Genomic DNA, 24,689 nt, shown 5'->3' on the forward strand with positions numbered 1-24,689 from the left:
TTGTTTGTGAGAGTCATGAATTTATTTTACACTTGTTTTCTAGTGCTTTATCTTGATGATTCTACCAGATAACTCACCACAAATTATTTTTGTTTAAATCTATTAAAGATACTGCATATGAAGGGCATTCCAGAATTAATGCCTTGATTATGATAGCCTCCCACAATTTTTTTTTTAATGAATTTAAAATTCGTTTGGAACTGTTTTACTATCTCTGTGATGGAAGAGCAAGTAGAATGTAATTTGGATAACTGAGGGGAAGTAGGTATTATGGATGTCATTTGGGTTTCTGATAAACTTTGTTATCTATTTAAATATTTTTGATATTTATTAAGCCCTGATGAAGCCATCAGTTGCATTTTAAGTGAAACTAGTAGGTGTATTGTATTTTTCATATTTTAATGCTTAATAAATTTTCATGTTGCTACCAAATATCTTTCAGAGTCATCAATGGTAGGAGTGAAAGACTTACAAATGCCTCTCCCCTCAATACAGAAACTGTAACTGGCTGAGAAGCCTCCTAATATATGACTATCAGGTTTGATCCTATGTACTATCTGGAAGACAGCCTACCTGCAACCTAGAAAGTATATATTAATAAACTATAAACATTCAAAAAATCATAATAATACCTACATCAATCAGTGGTTTAATTGACCCAAGTTTGGCTTTAATTGCTTGAGCTGGGAGTGAGAATAATTCCTTCCTATATCAAGTAAAGAAATTTTTAAACATGTAAATTAGTTTCATTCCAAATGATGGGGTAATATTAAGAATAATATTAAAATCTTGGATGAACTATAATATACAGTAGTTCATCAAAAGATACCTTTCTATATTCCTTGAGGACCTCTAAATACATACATACAGATATTCTGTATCATTTCATGGACTTCAACTGGCAACTTAAAAATAGAAAGAAATAGAAAACGAAACTCCCAATATAAAAAAAATATAATTTTTTATAATATTTAAAAAAAGAAACACACTAAAAAATTATATGTAGAATCTGAAGCCTTTATGGTAAGCAAGAAAAGTGGTTAAAAAAACCCATCAGTCCTTAATATCTACTTGAAGAAAACCTACTTGAACTCTTCAATAATATCTGGAAATATCAAAAGACCCCAAAAGAATGGGAAACTGAAGTAGTAATAAATATTCACAAAAAAAAAGGTCCCAAGGACAAATGTGGAAATTACAGAAGCATTACTCTCTTAGTAACAGCATCTAAACTATATACAAATATTTTAAAGAACAGACTAATTAAATATACAGAAAATTATTTAGAAGAGAGAACAGTGTGGCTTTAGAAGAGGATGCACAGATGCCTCTTTCACAATGCAACAGATCACAGAATAAAGAAAATAATTTAACCTGCTCACTTTCTTTCTATTTATTTACTATAAAAAATCATATCATAATTTGAACAGAAATCTACTCTGGAAAATATTACAAAAATACCTCCTCAATTAATTAAAGCAATAAAAAATCTATACAGAGAAACAAAAATTTGCATCAAATTTGCAGCTGGAACATTATCAGAACCTATAACTATAAATAAAGGAGTAAAACAAGGCTGTGGCTTATCCCGTAAAATAATATACAGCTAAATACAATACTATGCAGATGATCAAGTACTAATTTCAAATTCAAATTGCAACTATCTAAATGAAATAGCAAAAAAATTTTAAATGAAAATCTCAGAAACAAAAACAAAAGATATGGCAATGTGTGGAAACATCATTAAAAAAGTCAAAATTATGCTTAACAATAAAATAATAGAACAAATTACGGAATTCAGTTATCTAGGAAATATAATCTCACAATACAACACCGATTCACAATTGGAAGCAAGACTAAATTTACAATAGAATGAATGGCATAATTAAAAGAAATTTTGGAAAACACATCACTAAAGAAACTCAATTAAGATTACATAACATGACCTCTAAAACATCTCTCAAATTTGGAAGTGAAACTTGGATTCTAAAACAAAGAAACAGACAAAGGTTGGAAGCAGCACAGATGAAGTTCTAAGACCTCTCCTGGAACTCACCAGATTAGATAAAAAGAAAAACACAGAAATAAAAGAACAATTAGATACAAAAAACATCATACAAGAAAGAGAAGAATACAAGCAATATTGGCTATGCCACATAAAAAGAATGAATAACAATAGGATTCCTAAACTAGCACTAGAATATAAACCCACAGGAAGAAGAGACTTACTTAGATGTCCAAGATTAAGATGGAAAGATCAACCTCATCTGCAGAGCAGGAACAGGACATAAAGCCTATACCTAAATTGGTTCAGATGACAATGACGACTCCTTAATACAGTTGCAAAACTTAATGTTCCCTAGCAAAGAATTGTTCAGATATGGGCTTTAACTGTTAATGAATGGAATAACTGATCCAACATTCAGAGGAAATGCTATTTATATGCCTAGTCTATGAATTACAGGCCGCACTCCTGTCAGATAAGTTTGATGACAGGAGTGCTGCCTGTAACAATATCAGATAGGAGTGCTGGTTGGTAACAGAATATCAGAACTCATTTATTACTCAAAGTTTCAAATAAGTAGAAACTGGATGGACAAACTGGAAATGAACTCAAAATTTACTTTGGCCTGCTAAGCTAATTTTCTCTCATAATCTGATTTAGCCTTTCTTAACACACTTGTCATCTTTCTTGCCTGCTCACAAGAATGCTGATCACACTTTTCTTTACATTCTCTCAACAATGTTGTCTTTTTTTTTGCAACTTCTGCTTTATGTTATTACTCATCCACTTAACTCCCACTTGACTCTCCTGATCTTGGGTATGTAATCTGATACTACTTCTCTCAAACCATCCCTGACCACTTTCCAAAAACTATTGGCATTCTTTCCTTGTAGCATCTTAAGCCATGACACTGCTCCAAGATGCATATCATAATTACAGCTTTGTTGTTAAACATTAAACAAATTCTTTCTTGAATGAGAGTTCCACACACTTAGTAACCTCCCAAAACAAGACTGTATGATCAAAATCCCTGATTGGAGGCAGGTGTTTATCTTGGTTATGGATATATCTTCTGATGCTATTACCAGATCCAGCACTCAAATCGCTGGTCTCCACTGACATGATGTTTCGGGTAATTATCCCTTAGGAACTGTATAAATTTCATTTCCATCTTACCATGCATCCCTTCCTCTCACTAATCTATTTCACCAACATTTTGTAAGTTGGTGAAATAGATTCTTACTTCCTCCCTCCACACTCCAAGTGGTTTAAACTCTTAAATTCAAAATAAAAAGAAAACACTAAAACTAAACTCCAAATCTAACTTGCACACAGGTTCGTATCCCAGGATATCTTATATGTTACTTAACCTCTTAAACTCATTAAGAGATTGAGTCTTCCAACACTTCAACCAAAATAAACATCTCTAATTTACAAAAAGACACAAATATATATATACATCAAATCAACTACTTAACTACACAAGCACCAACGTATTCTTCAAATTACAACAAGAAAAAACAAATGTGCACAACATTCTTACAGTTACATAAACCAATTGTTATTATCCCATATGGACAAAACTCCAGGAATCTTAGTCTCTTGTCACCTATAGAACTTTTATTCTTTCTTGAGTTCACACAGGAGAAAGAAAGACTAACATAAAACAATACAAAGGTGCTCTCTATATGGCATCTTAAATCACAGAACACTAAAGAAAGCATATCCTGATTTCATCAAATGCACTTCTATAACTTTGCCTTCTATATGAAAGTAGCAGCAAGCTCCCTTAAATAAACTACTAAAAACAATATCATCACTTTAGAATGAATTCACTTTCTATGTGATAAATCACAACATTCTTCTTAAACCCTTATCAACAGTTTTGTCAGTTCAGAACAACTCTGCCTTTGAAAAGTGGCTGAATATTTATATAAAATATACATTTTATATAAAATGTGGCTTTTATATAAAAGTTCAGCCACTTTTATATAAAAATATAAAAGTGGCTGAAGAAATAAAACCATATGAACTGTTAAAAATCACTTATCAGACTGAGAATCCTAAATAAAACAAACTTTACTGGGCTCATTCTATATGAATTGGAAATCAATGGTTTTTTCAGCTTTAACTGAAATCCTATATGGATCAATAACTACAATAAACTTCACATTTATCTCTTTATACAATAAGTATCAGAAAGAACAATAAAAGCAAGGTTCAAAACCAGATACAACATTCTACAAACAGTGCTGAAGAAGCAAAAGAAGCCTTCTATGATCTTCTACAGACGGGGAGGGGGAGGGGGGAGAGAGAGAGAGATGAATAGCAAAAGAGATATGATCTTTCTTCTTGGAGACAAATGCAAAGGTAGGCAAAGACAATAGGGATATGAAACAGTAATGGGAAAAGGACTAAGAGATGAAAATGAAATATTATTGAAGGACTTCTGCTTATTTAACAACTTAATCATTGGAAGTACAATATTTCAACATAAGAATAGATATAAACAAACCGGGATCTCACCAGATGGACAGAATAAAACCAAATAGATCAAATAACCTTAAACCAAATTAAATGAAACTAACCAAATGAAATAAAACATGGAGATCCTCCTTGCAGGATATGAGAGCATGGAGAGGAGCAGATGCATATACAGATCATATACTGGTGGTAGCAAAGATATTTAAATCAAGAAGCAAAAGAAACCGGTACAATATAAATAAACTGAAAAATAAGGATATTACAGATAACTTTATTAGTACAATCAAAACAAATATGAAACAATAACACAAAGTCAAGGAAAAAATGGAGATATAGAAGAAAAATGGTAAATTATAAAACAATTATACAATGAAACAGCTGAAAAAATACTAGGAAAACAGGAGAGAGTTAAGAAACAATGGATAACAGACAAAACAACATTTCAAAGAAAAAAGAAGGAAGTTAATATTACTCCAAAATCAAAATAAAGAAGAGAAAAAGGAGAAAAATAAACATGTAAAAAAAATGTAAGAAATGATAAAAGAAAATTCATTGAAGCACTCTAAGGAGGCTGAACAGGCTACAGCAAACTTTGATTCCAAGAAACTTTTCAAAATAACAAAGATAACTGGAAAAAATATGAGAAAAGAGAGAGAACAATAAGATATAAACAAGGAAACATACTGACAAGAGAAAAATACATAATAACAAGATGAATACATTTTCAGGAAATACTAAACAGTGAAACCTCAATACAAGAAACTATATACCCAGAATGGATAACAGTCCCCTCCACTCTTCCCACATGTAGTGAGAGTGATATCCTCAAAGACATACCATTTTCACTGTAGGGGAGCCCAGATCCTCTCAAATTCGAGTGTACAGCAATAAAATGGTTCTGCAGGCCAGCCACTGGTTGGTACACAGGAATGAACTTAGTAACAAATCTGGAGGCTTCCCAATCAGCCAGGGTCAAATCCTGCAACCATGTATTGCCAGTTCGTGACTGGAGGGAGATCAATTACTGTAGCTGCACGGGGAACTGTCAAGACCACGTATGAACTCTCCTGCAAAAAATTGTTTTAAAAACCATAAAAAACCAACCATGAAAAACATTAAAAATACAACCAAAAGTCATAAAAAACAACAGAAAACGAAACAACCCGCAACATTAATTCTTACCAAAAAAGAAGTTTCCACATCCACTTCATCAACATCTGTGGCCTAAAGAGCAACATAAATGATGTGCACTACCACCTAGTCATCTAAACCAGAATTACTATTCCTATCACAATCTCAACAGTCACTGCCCAAACTACACATTACAAGTTCTTTCCACCACAAGAACAGCACTTGTACATTCATCAAAACCGACATACCATGCCAGAGACTGCACATTCTTAACTCCCCACTGTTTGTTCTGCTTTGGCTCAAGATTGATATCAAACCAACCTGCTCTTTTCATATACTTTCTCTATTGCTCTCAGAACTCCATCAACCACTCTGACCTATTCAACTATCTCTCTCTAAAGCTTGACTTTCTGCAGTAACAATACCCTAACAGTGAGGTCATCTTTCTTGGGGACTTCAATGCCTACAACTCATATTGGCTCCCCTTCTCCAGTTTCACCAATCAAATAATCAGGGATGCTGATATGTCATCAATCTTCCTACCAGAATACTTGACAACCCCTCCAATTTGCCAACACTCTTAACCTCTCCCTAACAAGCATCCCTTCCAGGTATGTTGTGGTTGCCGGTTCTCCTGCACTTGGATCACAATCTCATACGTCTCTTTTGCTACAGAACAACCTTCATCCACCAGTTCACAGTCTCGTGTCCTTTGACACTATAAGGATGCCAAGTGGGAGGACCTGCATGACTCCTATTCCTCCTGCTGATGGTCTGACTACTGCTTCAGTTCTTCTGATCCAAACACCTGCTCAGAACAAATAACAGAAATCATCCTCACAGGAATGAAGGCTTCCATCCCTTATTCTACTCCAAATTCTCAGACACCATCCAAGTCTTGATTCTCAAAAACCCATACCCATGCTCTAAAAGAAAAAACCTCTGCTTACCACAATTGGCTCAAGACCAGAACTCTAGCTGTCCTCTCTGCCTATAATGCAGCCTGCAACAGTTGTAAAAGAATCATCGCCAAGTCCAAGTCATACTTTGAAAGGGTGAACTGCTGCAAACTTGAGTCCTGCCCAAATGGCAGTTGCTCCTTCTGGTCCCTTGCTAAGGCCATTGGGGAGGACTTCTGTCTATCAAGGTTTCCACCACTCTCACAACCAGATAGTACTGTAGTTACGTCACCTAAAGACAAGGCAATACTGGCATCACTCTTCTCTTCAAATTCCTGCACTGATGATCTGGGTAAAGTTCCCTGCACTCCACAAAGAACAGCTCCCTTCATGTCTACCATAGTCTTCCCACAAAAAGAAATCCAAAGAATTCTTAATAACCTGAACAGAAACATGGCATCTGGTTCTGATGGTATCCCACTTATTGTTTTAAAAAATTGTGCCCCAAGAACTAACAGCTGACCTGTATCACTTCCTCAATATATCCTATTTGACTAGTATGTACCCTACAACATGGAAACAGGCCCATATCCAGGTTATCCCAAAAGAAAGGTGATAAAAGCCAAACAATGAACTACCATCCAACTGTTCTCACTTCTGTTTCTCTAAAATTACGGAGAGGGTCATCAACAACCAACTTTTGAACCACCTAGAGTCACATCAACTAATAGTGGTGAATCCATTACTGTGTGTGAGTGGTGAATCCATACCAGAGGTATGGATTCACCACTCACAATCTGCAGCTGATCTTCTTGCTTTCACCACCCATCCCTGGACTCAAGCCATGAAAAAACTGGGATAAACTCACGTGGTTGCCCTTGACATTTCAAAAGGCATTTGATCAGGTTTGGCACAGGGCCCTACTTAAACTGCCTTCCTATGGTCTTCCTTCCACACTCAGCAACTGGACTGCCAACTTTCTCACTGATCACTTACTACATGTCATGGTGGATGACATGTAGTAAGTGACCAGTGAGAAAGTTGCTACATGTCATCCACCATGACATGCAGTAAGTGACCAGTGACTAACTACATGTCATGGTGGATGGTTTTCTCTCCTCAGATTTCCCCACCAATGCCAGAGTACCCTAAAGTTGTTCTTTCACCCATTCTCTTCCTCTTGTATATTACTGACCTACTCTCACAGACCTCCAATCATATCTATAGCTTTGCCAATCACAGCACACTCCATTCCTCCTTTTCATTCAACAAACGTTGTAGTGATCGAAAATTAGAATCCTCAAGATCTACCACAACCAGCGACCTGAACTCATATCTTCTAGCTATATCCTAGTTGGGCAAGAACAACCTTGTAAACCGTAATGCCACCAAAACTCAGTCCTGTCTGATCCCTTGCAAGAAAAAGTTCACATACCCCCCCCCCCACCACCACCACCACCACCACTCACCTTCAGTCAAACTGAGATATCCAAACACGATCAGATTTCTTTTCTTGGACTGACCTGCATCTCCGCCCCTTCCTGGCATAACCACGATCCAACTATAGCTTCTACAGATGTCAAAAAACTTTTACTTTTTCACACAAAACTCTACTTCACAAGTGCTAATTCTATACCCAGATTCACTCAGCAATGGAATGGGGCTTGCACCAAAATCCTCTCTAAGATTGCTCAATTCTGTCCAGAAGAAAGCAATCCTGCTAATTAATGATCACTCACTTTCACAGACACTCAGTTTCTGCTTGTGCCTTTTCTCCAGATACTTTCATGGACAATGCTCTGCTGAATTGGCCACTATTATTCCTCTGCTCTCCTCCAAAATCATTAAAACAAGAGCCACTGTTAACCAACACCCTTTTACAGTCCATCTTGGAACTCACTGAACCAACTTCACTGCCTCCCTTTTCATTCCATCCACTTATGTCCTTTGGAACAATCACTCCCACTCTGCCTTCCCCAATGATTACAATCTTCAGTTATTCAAGCAAAATATGAACAGATTCCTCCTTTCTTCTATTCCTCTTGCCCACACAGAGCACTAATGGGCTACAGGTTTCGTGGCTTTCGTGTGTGGATCAGATAAAAAAACAATACTGAAATGGAAACATTAAATATAAATACAGGAGAGATAACAAAAGCAGAAATAACTAAGGTAATAAAGACACTCAGAAATGACAAAACTGCAGGGATAGGCAATATACAAGCAGAACTACTTAAAGCAGACATGCACATATCTACAGAGATACTCTATCCCTTTTCGAACTTTTCTTTAAATAGCCTCCATAGCACAACTGAAAGAACAGAGGAACATTGCACCCTCCAAATGAAAAAGCTAAGCTCTATTCTTGTCATGGCAAGGGAGATCCTTATATGGGCTTTTTTCAACTGAAGGTGAGCTAGCTGATCTCATACAGAGGTGGCAGGGTTTTTTTCCCTCCCAGAAACTCAGGTTTTACATCCCATGTATAGACAAATCAGTCTTCAGAACACACACAATTTACAGACAACAAAATACTGTTGTCGGTGATGATGGGCAGTAGATAGCGTTGATGGTAGTAGTGTCATAGTAGGAGAATTAAGTAGTAGTGGAGAGAAAGTGAGATGCATTTAGCGAAGTAGAGTGCCCTCCTGTGATGAGTCCTTGGACTCCCTGGAGGAGTCATGTAATAACAAGAAGAAGAAAAAATGAAATATGAATAAAGGAAGAATGGCTGGATGACTGTGAAAATACCAAAGAAAGGGGATAAAACAGAATGCAAAAATCAGAGAGGAACTATAGCTTCTACAGATGCCAAAATACTTTACTTCACATGTGCTAACTTTATACAAAGCCCAGATTCGCTCAGCAATGGAATGGGGTTTGCATCAAATTCCTCTCTAAGATTGCTAATTCACACATTTCTAAGCACAGTTAAAATTTTCACTAGAATAATGTTAGAAAGAATAAAACATATAATTGAGTGTAAACTGAGGAAAGAACAAGCAAGCTTTCAAACCTAATAGATTATGCATGGGCAAAATAACAACTCTGAGAATAATTACTGAACAATCAACAGAATGGCAGAGCATCCTGTATTTGAGACTGAATGACTTTGAAAAAAGCATTCGATAGCATAAACAGAGAAGTAATTTGAAAATTAATGAAATATTATGGCATACCAAAGAAAATAACTAATATATTAAAAGCAATGTATCACAATCATAAAAATCACAATTATAAATAAATACTTTACAAAATAATACTTTATTAACTTTAATTCATTTTTAATTTGTGGATATCCGAATTTTAATACAGATATCATATAATGGCCCATCCTGGAGAGTGGGGGTAAACTTTTTTTTTTTTTTTTTTTTTTTTTTTACACATTCCCTTATGATTAGAAGATGGTCTTAGAGAATAATGCCTAGCTCTGCATATATAACAATGCCTATCAGTAATTTCACTATCTCCTTCATGACCATTACATTTAGACTTAAGTGAAATTTTAGAATTTTCTTTCACCTGTTCATCCAAAAGGAACTTTCTTAAACTATTACTTGGTAATATAATGCTCTTATATTTTTTTTGAGCCTGTCAGCATGTGCTATGATAAATCTACAGTTTAACTTTCTTGTAATGAGTACAGAAATAAGTTCACAGCTGTAATAAGTAAAAAGCTGTAATGATTTTAATTTACATAATACCCAAACAGTTGTTCACATAATGAGTGTACTACATGGTATCCGTGTATATCTCTGTACTACACAGATATACAGTACAGATTTTGGAAACTATGCAAACATTTTTAATTGCTCAGGTACAGTTTGGAATAGACAAAAATGAAAGGCACGACTTAGCTTTTATGACCACCTGCACTGGATCATGGGCTGGTTTATAACCTATTCTTGTGTTTAGGGACCATCTCCTTACTACTTACTTAACCTCCAGTCCTCCTCTCTCACTTTACTCAAACACTGCCATGAAAAAGTTGAAATTATTAGTGAGTTAGAACATGGTGCAAAAAATGCTGAAGTAAGTAAAAAGTTTTCCTTGACCTCTTCAACAGTGTGACATTATGAAAGAATAAAGATGTTTGCATATCAGCACTGGAAAACAACATAACCAAAACAAAAAAATTTAGAAAGTGTGAGCTTGCAAACATCAAAGCATTGCTTTAACATTGCCAGCAAAGGTTGGTCGATTGGTAGAGCCTCTGCTACTAATGGCCCATGCAAAAAGTTAAGCAAGTTGGAAGGGGATCAATCATTCATTGCTGTTGGCACCCTCTCCCTCGATGAGTCTTTGGACTCCCTGGAGGTGTCACATAATAATAATAACATTTTACTAAACAAAGAAATGATGAATTCTCAAAAGACATTCTGATCTTGAAGACTAAGTGAAAAAAATTTTTAAACAATTCGGAGGAGCTGATTTTGGTTCACTGGATCGATTTAAAAACCAACATAACATCAGTTTTAAAAAGAATAATTGAAACTGTATTTATTATTAATAGTGTTTTTATTATTATTAGGACAAATAAATTGTGTTTAATGTTAAGTGCATTGTAGTTTATACAATTATATTCACACAAACAATATTAGGTATACGAGTGTGGTCTGAAAAGTTCTCGGCCTCTACCATAGATGGCAACACTACCGGCAAGATTTTTTTTTTCTTCCCTAAGTTGGTACATCTGTCATAAGCATCCATGTGAAATTGCAAGTCATTATTCTATCAAGTAGTTTGTTTTATACAGCTGTCTGAAGCAAAAGTGTTGTCTGTATCCTTTGAAATGGATACAATCGAGTATCATGCGGTTATAAAATTCTTTGTAAAAGAAGATTGAACAGCAAAAAAAATTCATTCAAAGTTCATAGACACTTTTTCCTTCGTTTTCGACAATTAAGAAATGGGCTGCCGAGTTGAAACATGGCCATACCAGCCTTGAAGATGATCCACGTGAAGGACTTCCAAAAAGTGTAACAACACAAGAAATCATTCATCAAGTGCACCATATGGTAATGGATGACCAGTGAGTCAAAGTGCATGAAATTGCTGAGACTATAGGCATTTCAAAAGAACATGTAGGATATATTTTGCATGAAGAATTGAAAATGAAAAAGCTTTGTGCAAGATGGGTGCTGTGCAGTAGCGGCTCGTACATAGGCACTGCGACACTGCAGCACCCCCAAGGAAAAAACAAAAAAATCAAATTTTGTTTGTGTTTATAAATAATAACAATGCTTACAACATTATATAAATGCAATACAACATGTTAAAGGTTACAGCTTATGTTTTGACATTGATTGAATAGTTAATAATTGGAATTGTTCGATTAATGCTTCAGATTACGAAACAAATGCACTGCAATCTAACGCAGTGTCAGAATCAGGCCAATTGCAGCTAGCCTCGCCGATGTTCGTTTGCGCTTGTCATTGCACGTTACAAGTGATTCCGACACTGCTCGTTTGGGCAGTGTATCGTATGCTTGCGCGCATTATTTCTGGGAGATACGAAACTTTTATTTTTGGTGTTTGTTCATGGTGAGCGTGAAATATTTTTAATAAAGCAATCTTTCAATATGTAAATTTATTTTTTATTTTTATTTGGTATATGCAGCACCCCCACTTAAAATTTTCACCAGCTGCCACTGGTACTGTGCTTGCTCACAGCAGATCAAAAACGCACTCGCATGAAAATCTCTGAACAGTGCTTAGAGCATTTTAACAAGAATAAAACCGATTTTGTGCATTGATTTATTTCTATGGATGAGATTTGGATTCACCATTACACACCAGAATCCAAACAGCAGTCAAAACAGCGGACAGAAGCCAGTTGTTCAGTGCCAAAGAAAACAAAGTCAGTTCCATCAGCAGGAAAGGTCATGGCATCGGTATTTTGATATGCTAAAAGTATTTTGTTTATTAATTATCTTGAAAAGAGTAGAACAATAACTTGGCAATATTATTCCAATCTTTTAATCAGACTAGAATGAAAAAATTCATGAGAAAAGACCTGGTTTGCAGAAGAAAAAAATCATCTTCCATCAGGACAAAGCACCTGTCCACAAAGGTGTTTTGGCAATGGGAAAATTAAGGGATCTGCACTATAAATTGTTGGAACATCCACCCTATTCCCCAGATTTGGCTCCCTCTGACTTCTCTCTTCCCAAAACTAAAACAGTTCCTTGCTGATCAGCGTTTGTCTTCGAATCACGAGGTGAATGCAGATGCTACTGAGAAAATCACTACAGGGATGAAATAGTGGCAATGGAGCATCACTGGAATAAACGTATTAGTCTTAAGGGAGATTATGTTGAAAAATAAAAATAATTTTGAAATTATAAATTCGTTATTTTATTGTTAGGCCGAGAACTTTTCAGACCACCCTATTAGTAGCAAACAAGTTAATCCAAACAAGGCGAATTTTTGTCAAGTTTTTGTTTCAGTTCACAATAATTTTAGTTTTGGCTCACTCTTTTGGTTGAGTGCTGCATGTTTTATCTGTCTCTATAATGTTTATTAATAGTGTTTCATTCATTTTGTGTAGCTATAAAATGGATATATCTTGAAGAAAGCATTCAAAAATATGTACTCCTTCTCAGCACAGATCCATGACTCAAAGACAAATTGCCAATGAGTGTGTGTTGGTTTAGGCACTGTTAATGTGATTTTAAAGAGGTTTAGGGAGACAGGTACCTTTTTCTCTCGACAGAAAAGGAAAATTTGGGCAAAAAAGGAAACTACACTTACTCAAGATCATTTACATCATCATCAGCATCATCAAATTCCTGCCATGTACTCTCAAGGGGTGTACAGGATATGATAGTACTACATGAAAAATCATTACTAACTTCCTATCTACAATTTTCCTCCAAATCAGTCTGTTACTTGTCAAGACTCCAACATTATCAGATCTTATATTTCTATCGTCTAAGGCACTTTGTATCGTATCAATCCACCTATATCTTGGTCTTCCTCTGGGTCGTTTTCCTGCCAACTTGGCAGAGAACACTTGTTTTGCTAATCTTTCCTCGCCTGAGATTAGCTCTGCTAACACAAAATACAAAATGATGGTACAACATGACAAGATCATTTAATAGTTAGGAAAAGCAAAATGAATCCAAGATTGCTGTCTGCTGTAGACTTATATAGACTTGGCATCTAGTGGGATTAATGTTTCTGGCATGACAGCCAGTCGAAAATTGTTGGGAGCAGGGAGGTCTGCACACAGACCAAAAGAAACAACTGTTAACAAAGGCTATGTAGAAAAAGAGGTTCCTTGGTCAAAAATGTACAAAGATTGGACTGTTGAGAATTGGAAGAAGGTAATATTCTTAGATGAGAGCCATTTCTTTGTCCAAGGAGAGTGGGTACTCTATGTTCACAAATAATATTAAGTGCATTGAGCTGAGAAGACTTCTCCTACACACTTTCAACAAGGTCTTAAAACACCCTAGCTAAAAAGATGTTCTGGGGTTGTTTTACACCTGATGGTCCAGGGATCACTTGTGCCTGTTAACAGTAAGATGAAAAATGACCAATACATAAAAATATTGGAGAAAGGAATGGTCTCACTGATCCAGAAAGACAAAGAACTCATTTTCCAACAGGATCTCACTCTAGCCCCCCCCCCCCCCCAAAAATCACAATATCCAATTGCTTCAGTGGTCAGGTAACTCTCCTGACATTAACCCAATAGAAATTTTGTGGGCATAGTGAAAAAGACTTCGAAAATTAAATAGTGATACAAAGGATAACTTAATACAATCCATTACAAAAGTATGATTTCAAGATGCAGAAATAAGAAAAATGCTTTCTGCATTGGTCGAGTCCATCCCTAAGTGAATCAACGAATTTTTAGGAACATAGGAGCACATATAAATTATTAGGTAAAGTTAGAGTTTAAATTTTGTACTTATTTTCTTGTAAAATTAAAATTTTTCTTTAAAATGTGAGTGTTTGGATTAATTTATCTGCTACTCTATTTTTTCCCTCTGATAACTTGTGGCTGTGTGCTTCGCAACCATATGCCTGGGGAAGGAGTGTTCTGGGTTCGATTCCCATCAGAGACATGAGGGGCTAAAGGATCTTCCTCAGTCATAGCCAAGTTAGCTGGTCTTGGGTGTTTGAAAGTAGGGTTTTTCTCCCAGTTTATCTTGGGTTTTTTTATCCCGCAAAGTAGGTAAACCAGCGTTGTGAACTCACCACTACAGACATAGGATACATCAGGGCGTAGGACTGACCTGACCACCTAATCTTGTGAACGGTTTAAGGTCCAATGATTAGTAAACCCTTGACACTGCAAGGTAAAAAAGAGAGAGGGTAAAAGGAAGATGAGATGAGATAACTTGTTTTTTATTTTTTTTTTTATAAAGTTATTGAGAATTTTAAAAATAGCAGGTAGATTTATCTCATCATTGATATAATAAATATGGTTATTACAAGGAAATTTGGTCAGTCATGTGGTAATTGTTATAACCAAGTTTGACAATATTTGGATACTTAACATCCACAGTCTTATATATCACAGGAGACATCTTTCTTAACACTCTGTATGGTCCGGATTCTCCCACTCCTGGTTTATTGTTCCTTCTCTCATCATATTTACCTTGAAGTAAGACAGTCATCTACTTCTAACATATTTTCTCTTCTAAAGTGATTTAATGACAGTTTATCCTTCTCACAAGTAAATTAACTATTCCATTTTTGGATTTTCTTCCTTTTTATCCATTTCTTAGACATTCCAATGGCATTATACTTGCTTTAAACTGAATAGGATTTACATTTGTAGCATCATGCTCATGTCCATGTTATCTCTAGAAAGGCAATCAGCAACTACACTTAATGCACCAGGTAAATTAGGACACTTTCAAATCATATTCTTGAACTTCCAAAGACCACTTGACAAATTTTTGTTTTTTATCCTTGATATTATTCAAGAATGTCAGAGGTATAGGTCGGATTTTAGTTTTATCTCCAGACCATAAAACAAATACTTCAGCTTTCTAAGAGGATAAATTGGGGTTAATGCTCCTGTCTCTATCATAGAATATTTCTTATCTAAGCTAAGTTTCCTAGTGATGAATGCTATTGGCTTCAACTTATGTTCTTCAAATTGCTCAACTGCAGCTGCTATAGTTTTACACAAAACATCAGTTGAAATATAAAACTTACATCCTAACTTTGGGTGAATCAAAAAAGATGGATTTGTCAAAATACATTTAAGATCATCAAAAGCCTTTTGTTGCACTACTCCCCAAGAAAACAAAACTTGACTCCCTTCTTTGTAAGATCAGTGAGGTGGGCAGAACAATCTGGGATAAAGGGATAAATCTCCTATAATAGTTTACATTCCTACCAATCTTCAAATTTCTCTAATGTTTGTAGGATTGCTTAGAGAAAGAATTGCCTTGATATTTTCATTACCAGGTCTAATATCTTCCTTAATTATAACATACCCAAGATAATTCATCTTCCCAAGAAATAGTTCACATTTTGAGGTCTTTAGTTTCAGTTTTGCCTCATGAATCTTCTTGATTATTGCCTTCAGTAGTCTTGAATGTGACTTAAAATCTGGAGAAAACAGCAGTAAATAATCTTGAAATACCAAAACACTGGTTCCTAAAAATTCAGATAACACTAAATTCATTAGTGCTTGAAATAAGAATGAAGAGTGCTTTTCACCTAGAGGTAACCTAGTTAATTCATACTTGGACCAAGGTGTAGAAAATGCAAAATACTTCCCATCTTCTTTTTCACAGGTATCTGATGATAACCATTATTAAGGTCTAACTTTGAGAACACTAAAGTATTCTCTAAGTATTTAGCTCCATGTAAAGTGGCTAAAAAATGCTCAGTATTACAAAGTGGAAAATTAATAGATTCAGTCACTCTGTTTACAGCTCTCAAGTCCAGAACAAATCTAAGGTCTCCATTAGGTTTCTCCAGAAAAAGAAATGGAGAGTTCCATAATGACTCAGAACACTGAATAATGCTAGCCTCTAAATATTGCTGTCAGAGTATTTGAGAAGTGCCTGATATTGCTTTATGAAAATATGCTTTTCTGAATTAATAATCACAGAATGTTCTACCACATCCATACAAGACAAACCAAGTATGCCTTCAGTAAAAGTATCCGAGAATTTCTTTTCTAAATACTTTAAGCATTTAGATACAATATGATTATCATCCTCAGAATTTATTCTACTTAGTCCTCTCAGACATAGTACCAAAAGGAGGAAGACCTTATGCTTCAATATCCTTAGTATTTTCAGTCTACAAACAAACCTCAAGAACTTCTTTATTCAAAAACCACAAGAAATAAGTAATATTTATTTAAGATAATGTATTTCAGACTGAATATTACAGGCCATCATCAGTGACAACAACTAATTACAAGGCAGAACACAAATGATGATATACAGCCTTAAATAAATCTTATCACTTATTTCTCTAGGGTTATCTCCTTTTATATACCTTATAATTTTCCTTATGTCTCTATTTGTCTCTTTAAGCTATACTGCCTACTGCACTTGCCTTTTTATTCCTTGAACACCAGAAAATTTATTTGATATGCTGCACCACTGATGTCCGTTTTCTAGTAATAAGAAGTGGTAAGTGCATCCAGTAGTCGTGTTTCAAGTTACCCCTGATTAATTGATATTTTGCAGTCGTGGTCTACTATCTATCCTTTACTATCCTTTTTCCTGGGTTCCTGCAAATAGGTTCAGAATTCACAGTTAGAACTGAAGGAAGTACAGGAAAATGGTTTAATGTTAAATCTGGTTTCAGACAAGGATGTACATTATCCCCACTCTTATTTATTATCTATATGGATCGCATTATGAAGGAAAGTGGTATTAAACCAGATATCAAAGTTGGAGATGTTAATGTCAGCTCTTTGCTTTATGCAGATGATGTTATACTTCTAAATAAATCTGCTACAAGTCTGCAAGATTCCCTGACTAAACTGAATAACTGTTGTAATAGATATGGTATGAAGGTCAGCATTAAAAAGACAAAGACAATGGACATAGCCAGAAACATTGAAAATATCAGCTGAATTGTGAATGGAGAACCCATAGAACAAGTAAAACATTTCAGCTATTTAGGCACGATTTTTAGTGAAGATGGTAAGTTAAATATGGAAATAGACAACAGAATCAACAAAGCTGGTATGGTAGGAAGTCAACTGAATAAATTTATATGGAATAAAAGAGAAATTAGCCAAAACACTAAATTAGCTGTATACAAGACAGTATAAGCTTACAAGCTTGTATACTTTTACAAGTATACAAGCTGTATACAAGTTAAAATTGTTGAAACCAATTTTAAGTTATGGATTTAGTAAGTGTGACCTTACAAACGCTGATGAAGCATTGCTTCATTGATTCACTACACAAAAAAAGTGCTGGATTCTCAATAGACAGTCCAATATTGAAGACTCAAGTGGAAAAATCTGCAAATTATTTGGATGTGACGATTTTGTATATAAGACTAGTCAGCTGGATCGACTTAAAAACAGACAATATTGTTTATGCAAAAATAGTGGAGAATCTATCTCAAACTATATATCCAATATTGACAAATGAATGGATTGACTATTTGAGCAGATATCAGGAAAGATTTCAATGATGAAGAGACCTGCAATGCCAATGAACAGGACTTTTTTTATAATTTGACACCTAACAATATATTTAAATTCAAAGGAGAAAAATATGTGGTCAAAAAATAAAAAAATCACACTCACTTGATGGTGCTTGCATGTGCAAGTATGACAGAAACTGATTAAAAAAAAAAAAAACTGTTTATCAGAAAACGTTGAAACTTTCTCTATTTTTTTTTAATTGAGTATTTAATTGAGTAATTGAGAATTTAAAAAAAAAATAGGCAGTAGATTTAACTCATTACTGATATAATGAGTAATAGTAATGATTATAACGAGGAAATTCTGTTAATTCCCTGGTGCTTGTTAGAACCAAGTTTGACTGCATACACATTTTTCTTCTTAGTCCATCTTCCCATGGCTGAGGACTTGTAATGTGATGTATTATTTATTATTATTTATATCTATTTGTCTCTCTCTCTCTCTCTCTCTTTTCTGTCATTCTAAGTGCATCCTCTAACCTTAGTTCAGTAAGAAAAGGGATTTGATTTAGCCATCTCCTGTGGGCTTGCCTCTTCTAGCTCCTGGCATCTTGCCCTGCATGAAGTTTTTTTTTTTTTTCAATATTCTCTCCCTTTCTTCCTGAGATATGTCTAAAATATCTGAGGATTCTTTTCTCCACCATGTAGCAGAGACTCATTTCAAGATTTAACTGATCTCTAGTGTTCAAGATAGTTCTTTTCCCTATTCGAGAAATTCAAAGTATCATTCTCCAGGTCAATATTTCAAAAAGCATTAATCTTCTAAAATGCCTTATTCAGTGTCCAAGACTCTGAGCCATAAAGAACCATAGATAAGACCAAGGATCTGACCAGTCTGATCTTTGTGTTGATAGATATTTTCTATACTTCTAGATCTTGGCGAGCTGAGTCATTGCAGATTGTCCCAATGAAATCAGTCTTCTTACTTCCTCCATATGACTCTCACTGGCAAAAAGCAATCAGCCCAGATGGATAAACTGATCAACTTTATGTTTGTAAGCAGATCTGAAGTATGTACATTATGGTTTGTATATAGAATCATCAGCTTTGTTTTACTGGCATTGATCTTGAGTCCGTATGTCAAACTATGCCATTCTATTCTTCCAAGGGGTTTATTTGTGTCCTTTTTTCATTTTCTGTTATTAGCAATATGTCATAAGAATATCTTAAATTACTGATTCTTGAGCCAGCTATCAATATGCATTTATTCCAGTCATTCAGAGACCTGATGATTTCCTCACCACAGAGATTGAAGAGGCCAGAAGATAGTATACAACCCTGCCTTACTCCTTTTTTGTAAACAGAACCAATCTGATGAACGTGTTATCAATTCTGACTGCAGTTTGGTTACTGTTGTAAAGTTGACTTATTAACTGGATAAGATATTGGGGAAGCCAATTTCTCCAATTTATGCAGTTGAATGCTTTGGTGTAGTCAATAATGCAACAGGGATATTGAAATCTCTTCATTTCTCAATCAGGTGTCTGAGATTTGAGATTTGGTCTCTGGTACCTCTTTCCTTCATGAATTCAGCCTGTTCTGAAAAGATGCGAGCCTTCAAGTGATTATTAATTCTTTCTTTCTTTGATAATATAGAGCATGGATTGCATTTGAGATTAATGCTATTGTTCTATAGTTTTTATATTTCTTGGTGCTTCCTTTTTCATGGGTCTTCACCCAATCCAATGGCAAAAATCTGATTGCATCTCATGATTGCAATTCCTGCTCTGCTCATGGTCTTTATCATCTCAGTATAAATTCCATCATTAACTGCCACTTTTCCAGTTTTCATATTTGACAGTTCATTCCACCACGACTCACTGAAGACGAAGGTTGATTTTAATATTTCTATTAGACATTAATTATCTAATATATCTGAATTTTTATATACATCCTTGCAGTATTTTTTCCATCTCACTAAAATTTAGCTTTATTTTATTTTATTTTTTTGAGAACTAGAAATATTTTGTTTAAACATTTCTTTTAAAATTCTCTTCTTATAACACACACACACACACACACACACACACACACACACACATGAAAGAATGATCATTAACTCGGTTAACATGCATATTTTTTTAAAAAGAATTGAATGACTAGAACCGAGATTTAAATATTAAAACACAACTAGTTTCAACTTGACAGCCTTCATCAGGTGACATTATAAAAGAAAGAAAAAAGAAAAAACACCAAAACACTGAAGCTTAAATAAACTATGAACAACATAGAGAGTCTCTATACATAACTGACATTAAAACATTGTGGTTGTATTTAAAGCTGTTCTTTCATTTGTTGTATTGTTGGGAAAGTGCGTGAATGCCAGTACATGATTACAGCTGAATGACTATCTGGGAGGTTGTAGCTCAAGTTAATATTTAGATGAACAGGATTGAAGATGATTTTCCTAGATTCCACGATTTTTCTCTCTAGTTCATCATTGCAACGGAAGATGTTAGTAGATTTTTCCCAGCAGACTTTGTGACTTCGGGTTTTATCATTAGGATTAGCTGATGTCTAGAAGGATTAAGAAGGAATCTTTCAATGATTCTCTTAGAATATCCATTAATGTTGAAAGACGTTTTGAGATGGTCTATTTCTGTAAGATGTTCATTTGGGTCATCCAGAAGTGAATGGGCTCTAGGTCCCAAGGTGGAAATTATTCCAAGCTTATGAGGAGGAGGGTAGTGATGGGACTGACTGCAGATATCTGTTGGTATGTGTGGGCTTTCTATATATCGATATTTTGAGTTTACCAGAAGAGGGGGTCAGTTTGACATCAAGAAAAGGCAGGGAATTATCCGTTTCAAGCTCGGCAGTAAAACAGATAATTCCCTGCCTTTTCTTGTGTCGGCCATTGAGATGTTCGAGGAAAACCGTAAGGGAATCATGTCCATGGCTCCAAATAATGAAGACATCATCTACATAGCGTTTCCAAACTTTAGGTGTTAAAATAAAGGAAGAGATAGCCTTGGTTTCAAAATCCTCTAAGTAAATATTTGCGAGTACAGGGGATAAAGGATTACCCATAGCCAGCCCAGCACTTTCCCAACAATACAACAAACGAAAGAACAGCTTTAAATACAACCACGTTTTAATGTCAATTACGTATAGAGACACTCTATGTTGTTCATAGTTTATTTAAGCTTCAGTGGTTTAGTGATTTTTCTTTCTTTTATAATGTCACCTGATGAAGGCTGTTACAAGCCGAAACTAGTCGTATTTTAATATTAAAAAACCTTTTTACTTAAATCTCGGTACTAGTCATTCAATTTTAAAAAAAAAAAATATATATATATATATATATATATATATATATATGACTGTCATCTGAAGGACAAAGATTTAACAAAATAAATCAAATAAAACAATTTAACAGAATTTATGAAGCAGTCCAAGAGTTTCTCCTCTCCTCCTCCATTCAAATGGAATAATACGCTTTCTTACACTTAAAATTACTGGAGAATATAAATGGATAATGTCATCATGGCTAAACAGCCTCATAACTTTTATGATTCCTAGTCTGCAGAAGAAAACCATTGTTGGCTCACTTCTATTCCCCAAGTAGAAAAACTTCTTCCATGATTTTTTAAATTCAATTTAAGAGTTAGCCAATCTCTGGTACAGGTATAAAAAAGATTCCAACTCTCAAAAAAAACTTAGGTTTTTAATCTAACTCTGAAATATCAAATATAAAAATATATACAAATAAATATTATGAGGAGATGTTCGCTACTATCTAGCACGTCACAGAACGTACTCACCCTCACCAAAAGCAGAAAGTTGAAACCAACTATCCTATTGATTTCCAAAAAAAGTTATGGCTAGTAAGAATGCTGTGTATTCTGCCCTTTAAAGCATGAAGAAACATTAGAGGATTTAATTATATAGAATATAAAACTTACCGAAGAAGTCGCAACTCATTTTTTCTAACTCTGTCTTTATTTCCATAATCCACGTAAAGTACCTAATAAAAAAATAAATTATGACTCACCAGACAAAGGAGAAAATGAAGATATGAAAAAATAATATACAGATTTTGTTGTTGTTTGTTTCATCCCACACATGAGAGGTGCAGGTAAGAGTTGAGAAAGAAGAAAACTATTGACATTCTTAAAGAGCTGTACACCAAAATTGTTGGGAAACACATCATGAAAAAGGCTGTTCCAGAGGATAGAAGTAGATGGAATAAATGAGGAAGAGAAAAAACAGGTACGATGAGTTTGCAGTTGTACTGTAAAGGGATGTTGGAGAGTTGCTGCTCTTATTTTCAGGTATTAGCAAATGAAGGAATGATGTTTGCCAATTCACTGGAGCAGTGACCATGGAAATATCTATAGAAGAGATACAGAGTTAAAACATAAAAGATTTATAAGAGAGGTTGAAGTGAGCCTGTAGGAAAGAGTAATCTATGAGCTGAATTGCTCTCCTCTGGTTCTAAGGATGGGCAGATTATGGATTTATATAGGATTAGGAGCTAAGTGGATGTGAAATAGCTTTTTGAGCAGAAAAGAACATCTAGTTTTTTAGAAGCTGAGGAAGCTACTGATGTGATGTGTTTGTGATAAGAAAAGTTGGAGCTAAATGTCAGTCCAAGGAGAGAGAGAGTTCATCTTGTCTGGCGATGTATGTATTACTGATGATGAGGGGAAAGTGAGCTAAGATCCCTTTTGTGAGAGAAAAGACAAGACTGCGTTCTGGCAGCAGTGAAGATGACCAGGTTATCCTTGCCTGTTGAAGGATGGTATGGAGATTAATATTTAGGGCACTGGTTGCAGATGATCTTGATGTAAGGGATATCTGGGAACTACACGGTTTGTCAAAGGAGGAGGATGAATGAAGAGAGCTATGGTCAACAAAGCTATGGATATGGTTTGTAGTGATTGAAAGTAGGTCATTTATGTATAAGAGAAAGAGGGCAGGTGAGAGCACGGATATCTCATGTACTTTTGTTTTGGTGGCAAAAGCTTGAAGAGAGGGTGCTGTCCACCATTACAAGCAATGAACAACAAGAGAGAAAGCTGGCTATCCAATTAGAGAGGGTGGCAAATAGACCTAAGGAAGGCAGTTTGCTAAATAGCCCTTGATCCCAAACATGAAAGTGCTGGAAATGTCAACGCTGACAGCACGTTTCTCCAAACCTATGAACTTCGAATGAATTCCTTGGTACATGTCCAGCCTGAATTGGCAGAATTCATGCTGGTTGTCGCTGCTTAACTGGTGAAGAAGTTGACCACTGACAACTTTTGCCATTATTTTGGAGAGGATTGAGGTTACAGCAACTGGTCAGTAGATTTTGTGTCCCTTTTTTGGAATGGGCTGGATATATGTCGTTTCCATGAGATGGGATAGGCACCAGTGGGTAGATGAGGGTGGTCTGAAACATTCTTGGCCAAACAATGAAAAAACAAATTTATAATTTCAAAATTATTTTTATTTTTCAACATAATCACCCTTAAAACTAATACATTTATTCCAGCAATGCTCCAGCACCATTATCCCATCCCTGTAGTGGTTCTCAGTAAGATCTGCAAAGTATCCCACTATAGCTGCAATCACCTCTTGATTTGAAGAAAAGTGCTGACCAGTGAGGAAGAGTTTTAGTTTTTGGAAGAGATAAAAGTCAGAGGGAGCCGAATCTGGGGAACAGGGCGGATATTCCAACAATTCATAGTGCAGATCCCTTAATTTTCCCATTGCCAAAACACCTTTTGTGGATAGGTGCACTGTCCTGATGAAAGATGATTTTTTTCTTCTGCAAACCGGGTCTTTTCTCAAGAATTATTTTGTCTAGTCTGGTTAAAAGATTGGAATAATATTCCCCAGTTATTGTTTTACCCTTTTCAAGATAATAAACAAAATGCATCCCAAAACACCGATGCCATGACCTTTCCTACTGATGGAACCGACTTTATCCTCTTTGGCACTGAACAACTGGCTTTTGTCCGCTGTTTTGACTGCTGTTTGGATTCTGGTGTGTAATGGTAAATCCAAATCTCATCCATAGAAATAAATCAATGCACAAAATCAGTTTTATTCTTGTTAAAACTCTCCAAGCACTGTTCAGAGTTTTTCATTCGAGTGCGTTTTTGATCTGCTGTGAGCAAAGCTTTTCATTTGCAATTCTTCATGCAAAATATATTCTACACGTTCTTTTGAAATGCTTATAGTCTCAGCAATTTCACACACTTTGACTCGCCAGTCATCCAATACCATATCGTGCACTTGATCGATGATTTCTGGTGTTGTTACATTTTTTGGACGTCCTCCACGTGGATCATCTTCAAGGCTGGTATGGCCGTGTTTAAAGTCAGCAGCCTATTTCTTAATTGTTGACATTGAAGGAGAAGAGTGTCCAGAAACTTTTATGAACTTTGTAAAAGAAGATTTAATGGCAGAAGAAATTCATTCAAAGAATTTTATAACCACATGATACTCAATTTTATCCATTTCAAGGGATACAGACGACATTTAGCTGTATAAAACAAACTACTTGATAGAATGACTTGCAATTTCACATCG

At 35.2% G+C, this 24,689-nt stretch overlaps 1 protein-coding gene across 2 annotated transcripts in view; it reads right to left on the reverse strand.

Annotated features, from left to right (window-relative positions):
* LOC150098418 (tudor domain-containing protein 5-like) overlaps positions 1-24,689 on the reverse strand; it is a 471,387-nt gene that overhangs the window by 282,356 nt on the left and 164,342 nt on the right. For both annotated transcript variants that reach the window (XM_090404821.1, XM_090404822.1), the window contains exons 10-11: positions 22,073-22,134; positions 637-706 (exon numbers count right to left, since the gene is read on the reverse strand). In XM_090404821.1, coding sequence (XP_090260947.1) covers positions 637-706; positions 22,073-22,134 — 132 coding nt within the window. The remainder of the gene's footprint in view (positions 1-636; positions 707-22,072; positions 22,135-24,689) is intronic.

The sequence above is a fragment of the Typopeltis vanoorti genome, chromosome 15 (genome assembly GCF_054136105.1).
Source record: "Typopeltis vanoorti isolate ZY-2024b chromosome 15, IOZ_Tvanoo_1.0, whole genome shotgun sequence".
Taxonomy (NCBI): Eukaryota; Metazoa; Arthropoda; class Arachnida; order Uropygi; family Thelyphonidae; genus Typopeltis; species Typopeltis vanoorti.